We start from the raw sequence: 12,494 nt of genomic DNA on the forward strand, positions 1-12,494 counted from the left end.
AGTTGAAATATTCAATTCTACACATAAAGGTAAACCTACACTGCTGGGAGAGTCAAGTTAGTAGTCATTCCAACCTTATCTGCTGGAAATATATCAGTTATCGGTTTTTGACTGAACTGCGCAATTGGGATAAAAGACTATAACTTACGAATTAACAGATCATCTTAACATAAAGGGGTGGGAAGGATCATCTGTTTTAATATTTATATTCTCCAAGACATTATATTTTTGAGTTTTTATTAAGCTCATATCAGACTATACAGCCTAAATTAGGACTAGTTTTCCTTTTTTTTTATACCCCATACGATTAAATGCAAATATGAATCAACCTCAAATTGGTCAAATTCCTATTGGGACTAATTTGACTGTGGGGACGCATCAGGTAAAGATACTAAAATATCTGACTAGTGGTGGTTTTGCTCAAATATACGCTGTTGAGATAACCCCGAGAGATCCATATAATGATACCAATGTGGCATGTTTGAAGCGGGTGCATGTACCAGATAAACTCTCGCTGAATATATTACGAGCTGAGGTCGATGCGATGAAGCTATTAATTAATGACAAGCATGTTGTATCATATATTGACTCACATGCGACACGGTCGCCCTCTAGTGACAACTCATATGAGGTTTTCTTACTTATGGAATACTGTGAAAGTGGGGGACTAATCGATTTTATGAACACAAGATTACAAAATAGATTAACCGAACCGGAAGTGCTGAATATTATGAGCCAAACAACTCAAGGTATTGCCGCCATGCATGCTTTAGTTCCACCATTGCTCCATAGGGATATTAAAATTGAGAACGTGCTTATATCAAAAAGTGGTGTGTTTAAGATTTGTGACTTTGGTTCTGTTAGTGGAATAATAAGACCGCCTAGAAATCAACAAGAGTTTGCGTATGTCCAACATGATATAATGAAAAACACAACTGCACAATATAGATCACCAGAAATGATAGATTTGTACCGAGCTTTGCCGATAGATGAAAAATCAGATATTTGGGCGTTGGGGGTATTCTTATACAAAGTATGTTATTACACTACTCCCTTTGAGAAAGTTGGAGAATCTGCTATATTACATGCTAGATTTCAATTTCCGTCATATCCTATTTATAGTGATAGACTGAAAAACCTAATTAGAGTCATGCTAAGAGAAACCCCTGCAGATCGACCAAATATATGTCAGGTTCTAGAAGAGGTATCAAGAATCCAAAATGTCCCTTGTCCTATCAGAAATTTCTACCTTTTGAGAGCAATGGAAAATGTGAAATTAAATTCCCAATTGAACTACCCTCAACAGCAATTGCAGAAACTAAGAAATGCTCAGCTTGACAATTTTCAGAAGCCAATATCTGTACCCAGCCCAATCTCTATTGTCCCAAATCAAGCCCCACCTGGACATAACCTTGTAGGAGTTAATACTACTGTGCCAACAACAATGGTAAGTAATTCACTGGTAGGAAATGGGACTCAATTATGGGGTGATGTTGATCATCTCTCTACTCATGTAACACCAAATAGAATATTACAGAAATCAGGTACATTGCCAACAGGTGCTGTTCCCCTTTCCAAAAGTTTGGGTAATAATGACTTCAATTTTACTCTCTTAAATAGAGAAACGAGACACGAGGTAGCCAAATATGTCGACTCGGTAACACAAACTGTAGATACTGCCGCATTACGTGAGGTTGAAAAGTTAAAATCAAATTCTAAGGCCGTTAGTGATGCTTTAAATGATATAAATAATGATAATCAGCGAGATGAGACCGATTTAGAACATAAACTAGGATCGAAGAAAAGCAATTCTAGCTTGAATACCCTAAAATCGTTAAAGAGTGGCACTACCCCAATAGAGACCCCACCATTAGGAATGATTAAATCTAATACCTTATCTTCATTACCAGCTGCGATAAATAATTCAGTTCCCATGACAAAGGTTGAGAACACTCCAGCATTTATACTGAATGCGAATAATGATAAGAGGAAATCTATTCAATTAAGAGTCCAGCACTTGCTAGAAAATGCACAGCCATCGGATATAAAAAAATCAGCAGAAGGTTATGGTAAATATACAGATTTATCTACCGAACCAGCTCAAAAATCAAAATCTTCTGTGAGACAGGATTCTCCGGAAATCCCTGATCTTCTCGATATGGATGACAAACTTGTGATCACAAAGACACCTCAACGACTAGATACCAAAAGAAAACCTGCTCCACCTCCGAAGCCTAAGCATCTTCGATCAGTATCCAGAATACCCTCAAAAAATTTCCTGCATTTAGAACACATGAATAATGATAGGATAACAAGCGACGCAACTGATATATTGGTTGGTATTGATGTTGATGATATGGAGGAAGACTTTAAGCGTCGTTTCCCTAGTGCAATATAGGTGACTTTATTTTAAATTTTTGCATGTTGATAATAGATTTCTATTAATAATAATTAATGACAAAACCATCTGAGATCTTTACATGTTTATACCATATTATCTAACTGGATTAAAATATAATAATAATATACTATTATGTCATACCAAATCGTAATCGAATTTATAGGATTTATAGGATTAAAAATATATAGTTATATTACGTAAAGTCAATAAAGTTTAAAAAAGAAATAAAAACATCATGCAATCATTGAGTCAAAGTATAATATTTAAAGCTTGGACAAGATGTCATCAACAACCTCTTGAGTGGAAGATTTACCACCAAGATCTGGAGTCTTGATTTTATCTTCTCTAATGTTAGTGTCTACAGCCTTTTGGATATCTTGGGCAACTTCTGGATAACCCAAGAATTCCAGCATCAAAGCAGTTGATCTAATTGTAGCAATTGGGTTGGCGATACCTTTACCGGCAATATCTGGAGCAGAACCGTGGCATGGTTCACCGATAACAATTTCTGGGCCAACATTGGCACTTGGAACAACACCTAGAGAACCAACTAGAGCAGCAGCACCATCAGATAGAATATCACCGTAAAGATTTGGAGCGACTACTACATCAAAGCATTCAGGTTCTCTAAACATTCTGTACACCATAGAGTCAACGATTTGTTCGTTATATTGGATTTGTCCGTACTTGTCCTTGTTGGATTCATATACGTCCTTGCAGATTTCTCTGAATAAACCGTCGCTTTGAGACAAGACATTGGACTTATGAGTAACGGTCAAAGTCGCATGGCCTCTGGACTTTAGTCTTTGCAATGCAATATCTAGAGCAATACCAGCAATTCTCCTTGTGGCTATTTCGGAGATTCTTTTGGTGGCCTCTGCTACTCTTGTACCGGTCTCAGGGTCGGTGTAAGTCTTTTCGATCTTGATGTATAGATCTTCTGTGTTCTCTCTGACAATAATCATATCAACAGGTCTATCCTTGGTACCTTCGACAGCCTTAACTGGGCGGACATTGGCAAACAGACCCATAGCCTTTCTCAAGGCCACAATTGGAGAGGAGTAGCCCTCAACCTTAGTGGTAGGCGACTGGACAGCACCGAACAAAGCACCCTGACATTGGTTTCTCAGCACATCCACAGTTTCGTCTGGAAGAGCCTTACCACATTGCTGGAAGGTCTCAAAACCAGCCTGCAGATCAATGAATTTGAAGTCTAGGCCGTGCGTAGCACCCACAGACTCTAGAACTTGCCTACCTGCTGGGATAACTTCTTTACCAATACCATCACCGGGTATTAAACCAATCGTCAGCGACTTTTGAGCAACAGTTGAGGAGGAAAATCCACGCATAGCCAATCTGGTAGCACTTCTTCTAAACATTAGTTATTGTATATATGGGATATCGAGTTAGGTTGGATGAATGTCAGATGCAAGAGCAAAGCTAAATTATAAACAACAACTCAAAACACTTGAATTGAGCCCACAAAGCAGTACCTTATATACCTCGTTGGCCCAAAAACCATTGTCTGCAATATTTAGTCATCGCAAATATTAGTGTCTTCTCGAGGACTTACTCATCTGCTTAGAAATCCCCGCACAAAGGCGTTAAATCAAATATTTCCCAACGCTATTTTCCGAGCCCAAAGCAATTTCCGTCGGAATTTTTTATTTCGTGTTGAATTGCTGATTCTTGCCATGTTACGATATTGGCAAGTTACGATATTGTGATATTGCGATATTCAATTACAATATTTTGTCACACTCTGTTAGAGCTAGTATATATTTACAGGTTCTTTGAGTTTTTGTACTTATTTATTTAAAATTAGATGATGAAAGAGTTGATCCTTTTTCGAGAATTCAGAAATGGAGAACTTCTTTGTCTACCAGGTCAGCCTCAGGAGACATTGGGCGAGACTCCGCGTTAGATGTATCTTCACCGGCTGCCTTTGAGGCGTTCTCCTGTTTAGCGGACATGAACTCTGTCTGTAACTCTGCATCTTGCTTCCACTTGGCGACCACTTCTTGTTCCTTCATTAGACCGTGTTCAATGGCTGTTGGACCGAACACTGATCCGAACATCTCGGCTTCTTCTGCAGCCACTTGTTCCTCTAATTCCTGTTGTATTCTGACTCTGTAGAACTCTAGACGGGCTTGATCGTATGCATCTGTGATATTGTCATGGACAGAGTTCTTCAGCAGATATAGGGTCCTTTGTACGACGTTCTCTCCGTCTAGAGGTTTCCCAAGTTGTTGAATCCTGCTCCAATCATAATCCATTTCAATTTCATTCTCTGCTATTATCTTGGGCCTTGCTAGCTCCCATGGATGTTGCTTGTAGAACAAATTACGAATGCTATCCTCCAGGTATACCAGTTTCGGAGGCCTGTATATTTGTCTATTTGCTATTTTCTTGTCAAGTGTGTTAAATCTGGTCTTATAAAGGCCATTCGAGTTAAATCCTTCTAGATGTTCATCCGCCAACCTACTAACTGGCCTTTCGGTACTAGGATTTATCTTCCTCGGTTCCCTTGTAAATTTCTTCACGGGAGGTATAGAGGCAACAACGTTATACCATGCTGGAGTATCGCGGATCACACCGGTTCTCAAATACGCAGAGGTTCTTTCTAACACGTTGACAGCGTTCGTCTGTATTTTCATTACGCTCTTTTCTTTGTTTGAACTGTGCTGTTCTATTCAATTGTTGATAAAACTATGATAGAAACCTAGTAACAATTTTCTCCCACTTAATTCCTATAACATCCACTAGAGTTCAGAAATTCTGCAACAAAGCCTCGATAAAAGTTACTATGAATTGCTAGGAATTATTGTAAGGGTTGTACACAAGGACATCCGCCTAGAACCAAACATGATGTGCTGATGAGTTTCTATCAATCATTGAAGGTTTCAACATTTCAGAGGGGAAAAAAATGGGACGCACGACGATATGTCGTCATATGTGATATTATACTATATTACTATTATATTATATATTTTTATAATAGTTTAATGCTTTTAAAGTTTATATAAATAGGATATACTATGGCATGTTGGAACTACTTGAATTCGTAGACTTCATTTTGGCCGTGGGTTAGAACACCAGCTCTCTTGGTACCTACAATCTTCTCTAAGGCAAGCCCGTCAATTTTACTGTAGCAGCAACGGACTGTAGAAATGTTCAAATCAGCGTTGCCTAAGAAGACTGTCTTACCAATAAATCTTACGACTTCTTTGTAGAACTCTGGGTCACCAGGTGGCTTGTAGAAGACTACATTCTTCACGCCTTTGATCTCGTATCTTCTGTAATGGTGTAATCTTTCTGTGTACAAAAGCACTTTAATGCGACCTTGGTTGAATAGGGACCTGTTACTTGTCAATTGTCTTTGCTCAGAGTATTCGTTAATATCGCCAAAAAGTATGCTTGTCTTGTCCTTTAGATAGTTTCTAACTCTGATGTAGTCGCTATATTCTGGGATATAAATGAGAGTACCATCGTCATACCCGGTAGTTTTGGTGATATTCGGTATGATTACACTCGTAAAAAACTTGAATCTGTAATCTGGTTCATCGGCCACAGAGTTACTCATTGGGGTGAAACGTTGGAATATTTGTCTCACCTTCAATCCCAGCGATCCTATACTAGATTCATCAGAAGAGATTAATTTGTGGTTTTTCCATTTACCTTCGATGTTCTTACATTTAATGTTCAAGAGCGAATTGGCTGTTGGAGATGTGTATTTGGTGAAAATCATAGTTTGTCTAAAGAGTTTTGCCTGTTCATTAATGTACCACATTCTTATTCTACTAAAGTCGGCATCGTGTTGCTGTGTTGGGATCTTATTCAAATGTTCAAAGATAGTGAAAAGATGGGTGTAATTTTGGTATTCAATTGAGTGAAACTGATCAATAATTGTCACCTCCACAGAAGACAAAAAGTCGTCTTGCCTTTTCTTCTTATCAGTGTTCTCCACAATCATTTGAAGACCCAATGGTGAACAAACAATTATATCAGATTGGTAAAAGTTACTATAAAGTTTTATGGCCTTTCTGGTGAATTTGACACCAAGAACAAAGAAATCGTTAGTGTTACCTTTGAATACATGCTGGAATGATTTCGGCTTAGAATTAGGTGGAAAAGAGGAATCATAAAATTGATCTTTGAACTTCCCCTTTTTATCAACTTGGTCTAACCCAGATTTGTCTATTATCTTTGAGACAATGTGGTAAGCAGCATCTCTGGTTGGTGCTATAATCAAAACTTTTGGTCTGGTGAAACCTTGATCTAACAATTCAACATCTGGATTATCTTGCAGTTTTTGGTTGTTCTTTATAATTTTATCTCTAGTCTTATAAACATGATTTAACACATGCAGGGCGTACAATTCCCTATATTCATCCTCATCCTTTTCGTACGAATCATACTGGTAAAGAATGTCTTTATATTGGAACATTGGGTCGACTAGTTTTTTCTGTAATTTGGTTAAAGAGTCGGCCTTACTGTCCATCAGGTTATTGTGGATTCTAAGTCTTTTCTTCAGGAAATATGAACCAATAGAGTTTTTAATTGTGGGATCCTGAATTGGCTCTGTATCACCGACTTTACGTGGCACGGAGAAGATCGCTTCTTCAGATTCGGTAATTTTCTTTTTGATCGAGCGATACTTGATCTCACGTTTATCAAATGCTGAGCTTAATTGGTCTACTAGCGCACTGTCAGTATTATTGAAGTGGGTATCGAATGGATCTCTTTCCTCGTCATCGGAGTCCAGTTCATCATCATCTTCGTTCTCATCATCATCTTCTTCTTCTTCTTCATCTTCCTCAGCAAATGCTTCATCTATCTGTTCTTCTTCATCCATTTCTTCATTCATTGTAGACTCCTCCTCCACTCTCTCCGGTTTTCTTTTCTTCTCCTCTTTGTGTTCTGACTTTAAGATGGTCAGCAAGGCGTTATAGACCTGTTCTTTACCAGTATCTTCATCTTCCTCATCAACCTCCTGCTCATCCTCCACCTCATCTGCTCTTCCTACCTCTGTCACAACCCCTTCACCAGTCTCTTCCGCATTCAACTCGTCGTACTTGGCCCTCTTCGATCCACCAGCACGACGGATGCTTCTCATCTCCTTCCTACCACGTTTCCCATCCATGTTCTTATTAGGTTTGCTTTGACGTTTGTACAATATAACACCTATAAAGAACTAAATGACTGGCTATTTGTTATATTAGACCATGCTTGACTATAGTGAGCTCATCGCTTCAGCTCATCGCCCCAGCAAAGCTCATCGCATCGATTTTTTTTTTTTTCATGGCAAAAAATTTCACCCAGGTATGTTACCCGGAATATCGAAAAACCTATACTATACTATACTATTTTGTACTATACTATATTATGCTATACTATACTAGAGTATACAAGAGTATGTCTTAATATATATATTAGTGAGTTCTTAGTACAATGTAGTATAGGATAGTGTACTACAATATATTGTTTTATAGTATAGTATAGTGTAGTATAATATAATATAATACAATATATTATAATATAGTATAATATAATATAATATAATATAATATAATATAATATAATATAATATAATATAATATAATATAATATAATATAATATAATATAGTATAATATAATATAATATAATATAATATAATATAATATAATAATATAATAATATAATAATATAATAATATAATAATATAATATTGGTGTATAATAATATTAATACACCACAGTGATATCGTATATTATGATTTTCAGAGAGATGCCCTAGATTATACTCTTTGACGAACCAGACTCAAAGGGCTTTGTGTGGACAAAAGCAGAGATGGGCCCAGGTTAGGACTTATAGCTTCTAATCAAAAGTATAGTCTACTGCATTGGGCAGAGCACTGCTAATCATAGTTTAATTGAAAATTATTAATTGAGGTAAGTAAGAAGGTCTTTTCTCCTAGCACATTTATCGCTCTTACACCAATATTATAAGGAATTGACAAGGACAAAAAAAAAAAAGGTATTCGATGAGTATAATAACTGATGGTATAAAGAGGAGTATACGGATAAGTTCTGGGGCGTTGTACTTGTTGCTTACGCTGATATCTATACCGATTTCATTTAAGATTGGGGGGCTGCAATGTGGGTTATCCTTCACAGTGACACTTTTTAACCTGTACCTCATATCTACGACGCTATCGGTGCTGGCGAGGAGGAGCAACAATAAGGTCTATATCCTGTTGACGAGTGGGCTATACTACTCTCAGCACCTTATTATTGCATCCTTGTTATTCCTGTTTCTCTCGGGGTTCTCCAATGAGGAGTTCAACAGATTTCTGTCGCCAAACGGGAAGTCCTTCAACGAACTCGATCCACAGAGTTTGTTTTTGGATTTGTTGAAGCACCGCATAGTCATGGCAACCACAATGGGCAGCAATAAGAACTGGACTCTGTATTACTACTACTACAAATTTGTTGTCCAACCTTGGCAATGGCTTTTGTCCTATTCCACACCATTCTTCACGCTGCTGGAAGGGTTTTTCACCATCCTAGCTATACAGGTGATAGGTGAAACGAACAATTGGTTATCTTACGAAGTCAACTCCAATACCTGGATCATAGCCTCACTTCTGGCCTCTGGTGGTGTTATAACAGCCTCGTTATACTACTTATATCGTATATATGTGACTCCGATCTGGGAATTGTCCATTCAATCCGCTTCACTATTGGGTTTTATTTTGTCAATTGTGTTTTGTCTAGGTCTATATGGAATTGTAAGCCGAAAGGGTTCGGTCATAGAGAGTTCATTGTTTTTCGCATACATTGTACGTTGCATATATGAAATATCTCCAAAATTGGCCACAAGGGCTACCGAAGAAATATTGGAACTGGTAAAAGATGCCTGGCAAACTCATCAAAAGAACCTGCCTGCTAGATTTAACGTATTATCTTACTATCATAACGTTGTACTAAAAAATGCAGAAATGGTATGGGAGTCCTTCATTCTACCAAGATCAGGTTCATTGAACTTCACTCAAATGGTAAGGTATATATTTGATGTATCCCCAATCTGGAAGTTTTTTAAGAACTTTACACTATGTGTACCCTCTTCTATTGGTGAGCTGGTTATCGTAACTTATAAGATGGCTTCAGAATCATTATCACCTGCTGTCATTGTTAACCTATGTTTCAGAGTTTTAGTCTTCTACTCGGCAACAAGAATCATCCCTGCTCTTCAAAAGAGATCATATAGAGAACAGAAGCAAAGTCGTAGGATATTAAAACTCCTATACTGGTACAGTCCATGTATCATCATTGCTATGTATACACATCTTATTTTACAGTATTCAGGAGAACTCAAAAGAGAATTATGTCTATGGGGATGTACATCCAATTGGTTTGGGACTAAATCTGAAGAATCAAAATTTGTCATCGACTCATGGAGTTTCTGGAATTGGTGTAATATATTCTGGACTGTCCTTGTTTACGCCAATGAGTTAATTGGTTCCCAGGTTCCAAGTGAATTAACCTAAAAACATTAACTTGTCATTTTCGATGAATAAAAGGTATGAATCCTCACCATTGATTCAATGATGGATAGTTGCTGATTACACTTATATTAGACTTATATCTACAGCGGATTATGGTAATATTATTACCTTTGCAATTCGGACGAGGTGAAAAGAGACAAGTATTTTTGCTCTTAACTGATATGCCAGTAAAAAAGCTAAATGTTCACAGCATCATTGCTAATTTAACTTCATGCTAATATTTTTTTATAGAAATTTGGCAGTTAAGATATCTAGGGTACTAATCTTTTTTTTTTTTTTTTTGATGCCATCTCCAATTGCTATTTTTGGTATTATTCATTTAACATTTATTGCTATTTTGAGAAAAAAAAAAGAATTGCATGATTGATTTTTTCAAGTTTCTCTAATTATATCAAGATTACTTTTAGAATTATTTTAGCTTTTTAGAAACATATTAATTAATATTTGATACACTATGATACACATTAAGATTGATTATACGTTGATTTTCAGAAAAGGATATAAAAGTACTGTATAAGTAAATGGTATCGATTTTGCAACCTTTCTATGTTTGAGAAACGGGTATATATAAGGATTTATTTATAAAGTATCCCGTACATATGCAATTATAAAAAAAAATTATATATATAACAACAAATAAAAACTAGGATTATAAAAATATCACAGTTTTTTTGTTTAAGACTCAAATAATTTTTGTATTATCAGTGAGCCTTGAGTGATATATTGTACAAGTTAACGTCTTCAGTAATACCTTCAAATTATTGATTATAGAATGGATAAAGAAGAATAAGCGATATATGTTTCCTCTGGTAAAAAAAATTATATTGTTCTAAAATTTAACAAAATGCCTTTAAAATTAAAAATTAAACCCGTTTAAATGAAGTCATAGTCAGATTCAGCCTCATCAGAATCATAATATTCATCCTCTGATTCATCTACCAATTGTTCAAAGTTGACCTTGTAACGTAGAATTGCACCGATACCACCAAAACCGGTAACAAATTGGGAACCCTCTTGTGATTTATCAGTGATGAACTCTAGAGCAGCACCAAAATTTTTGTAGTTTTCAGCTAACCATTCAATCAATGGTTGTTCAGCGACTGTGTCCATCTCCAAACCAGTAGCCTTATCCAAAGCGTAGGATTTATCTTTAGCATTTGGTTCAGCAAATTTAATAACCTCATTATCTTCTGAGTCCTTGAAAGTGTATCTTATGGTTTCCAAGTTTTCAAACACAATCAGTTTTTCGACAGCACCCAGGTCCAAAGCCTTCAAAGTATCGTCAATACCGTAGCAGAATTTACCGGTATCCTGAGAGATTTCATCGAAATATTCGTCCAAAAGTTTCTTTTCTTGAACAAACTTGACGTTAGCCAAAGCGTCAGCAGAAAGTTCAATGGCTTGGTTGAAACCGTTTTCACCACCGTACGATATATCGACAATTTGCACAACCTTGGCAGCTAATCTTGGGTCAAACAGTTCAGATCTAGCCAAATCTGTTTTGAAATCGGCGGAACCTGCTAGGATCAGACCCTTAACATTGACCTTATCGTTTGTGATGAAGTTTTGGACGGCGACTTCAGCGACCTTTCTAACATAGTTGTGTCTTTTTTCTTCTCTCAAACGGGCGAAACGAAGAGCGGATTGACCACCTCTACCGTGCTTCTTTGGAAGATCGACAGTGAACTTGTGCAACACTGTTCTGGTATTACCTTGTAATAGACCAAATAGAGTACCTTGACCGTCCATGACAATGAAACCAAACTTGTCATCGGCTTCCAGCAGTTCAGCCAAGACTTCAGTGTGGAACTTGTTATCACACAAGTACAAAGAGGTGTTAATAGGCTTGTATGGCTCGATATCGAAAGTGACCTTCTTTTCCTTACCATCCTCGGTAATAATATCACCACAATACAGAACTAGACCATTTGGTGGCAAACTGTTATACAACTTCAACTTCTGTTGTGTAGAAGTAATAGCAGAAAGCACAGATAGACGGTTAACACGAGATTTAATGTTAGAAGCAGTACCATATTCATCCGTCAACATCTTCTGAATCAATGGAATTTGACCCTTTGGAGGGATAACCAAGGAAATCATAGAGGTACCATTACCTCTAGCCTGCTCTAGAGATCTCACCAGTTTCTTAACCTTCCAGATTTCAATATTCTTCTCAGCTTCAGTATCCATAATTTGCTTTGCTTATATGTATATCAACTATTATAAAAAATAAAAACTTTATTTTTATTTTTTCTTGCAGTTCAATTGAAAAAAAATTTTTTTAACTAAAACAACTAATAATATTATTAATTAAATAGATAAGGACTGTAAAGCAATTCAAACTAACAAAAAAAAATATCATAAATTAATTAATAATTAATATCACCCAAAAAACCTACAATTTCAAAAACGTATTGGGCATCGGCTAATTTTGGTGAAAAAAAATTTTTTTTTCATTCGTCATATATGTTGTCATGTGCTTCTTTCGTGATTAAATATATCTTTCGTGTTTCATGATATCATGTGTGTAACCGTATGATATTAT

At 36.5% G+C, this 12,494-nt stretch overlaps 7 protein-coding genes across 7 annotated transcripts; 3 read left to right on the forward strand and 4 right to left on the reverse strand.

The window, feature by feature from the left end:
• Nucleotides 1–319: 319 nt before the first annotated feature.
• On the forward strand, nucleotides 320–2,398 carry PRK1 (serine/threonine protein kinase PRK1; the record flags this gene model as incomplete). Its single annotated transcript, XM_071053658.1, has 1 exon — nucleotides 320–2,398. The coding sequence occupies one exon, from the start codon at nucleotides 320–322 to the stop codon at nucleotides 2,396–2,398; it is 2,079 nt and encodes a 692-aa protein (XP_070910070.1).
• Nucleotides 2,399–2,664: 266 nt separating this feature from the next.
• LYS12 (homoisocitrate dehydrogenase) lies at nucleotides 2,665–3,780 on the reverse strand (the record flags this gene model as incomplete). Its single annotated transcript, XM_071053659.1, has 1 exon — nucleotides 2,665–3,780. One exon carries the CDS (start codon nucleotides 3,778–3,780, stop codon nucleotides 2,665–2,667), a length of 1,116 nt encoding a protein of 371 aa, XP_070910071.1.
• Nucleotides 3,781–4,257: 477 nt separating this feature from the next.
• Nucleotides 4,258–5,058, reverse strand: RSM25 (mitochondrial 37S ribosomal protein mS23; the record flags this gene model as incomplete). Its single annotated transcript, XM_071053660.1, has 1 exon — nucleotides 4,258–5,058. One exon carries the CDS (start codon nucleotides 5,056–5,058, stop codon nucleotides 4,258–4,260), a length of 801 nt encoding a protein of 266 aa, XP_070910072.1.
• Nucleotides 5,059–5,453: 395 nt separating this feature from the next.
• Nucleotides 5,454–7,544, reverse strand: UTP25 (rRNA-binding ribosome biosynthesis protein UTP25; the record flags this gene model as incomplete). Its single annotated transcript, XM_071053661.1, has 1 exon — nucleotides 5,454–7,544. One exon carries the CDS (start codon nucleotides 7,542–7,544, stop codon nucleotides 5,454–5,456), a length of 2,091 nt encoding a protein of 696 aa, XP_070910073.1.
• Nucleotides 7,545–7,626: 82 nt separating this feature from the next.
• Nucleotides 7,627–7,803, forward strand: RNJ42_03498 (uncharacterized protein; the record flags this gene model as incomplete). Its single annotated transcript, XM_071053662.1, has 1 exon — nucleotides 7,627–7,803. The coding sequence occupies one exon, from the start codon at nucleotides 7,627–7,629 to the stop codon at nucleotides 7,801–7,803; it is 177 nt and encodes a 58-aa protein (XP_070910074.1).
• Nucleotides 7,804–8,425: 622 nt separating this feature from the next.
• On the forward strand, nucleotides 8,426–9,931 carry ICE2 (Ice2p; the record flags this gene model as incomplete). Its single annotated transcript, XM_071053663.1, has 1 exon — nucleotides 8,426–9,931. The coding sequence occupies one exon, from the start codon at nucleotides 8,426–8,428 to the stop codon at nucleotides 9,929–9,931; it is 1,506 nt and encodes a 501-aa protein (XP_070910075.1).
• An 891-nt stretch (nucleotides 9,932–10,822) lies between these two features.
• On the reverse strand, nucleotides 10,823–12,139 carry SUP45 (translation termination factor eRF1; the record flags this gene model as incomplete). The annotated part of the gene is made up of 1 exon (XM_071053664.1): nucleotides 10,823–12,139. The coding sequence occupies one exon, from the start codon at nucleotides 12,137–12,139 to the stop codon at nucleotides 10,823–10,825; it is 1,317 nt and encodes a 438-aa protein (XP_070910076.1).
• Nucleotides 12,140–12,494: the final 355 nt, after the last annotated feature.

The sequence above is a fragment of the Nakaseomyces bracarensis genome (assembly GCF_045282275.1).
Source record: "Nakaseomyces bracarensis strain CBM3 chromosome Unknown Scaff12_0, whole genome shotgun sequence".
Classification (NCBI taxonomy): Eukaryota; Fungi; Ascomycota; class Saccharomycetes; order Saccharomycetales; family Saccharomycetaceae; genus Nakaseomyces; species Nakaseomyces bracarensis.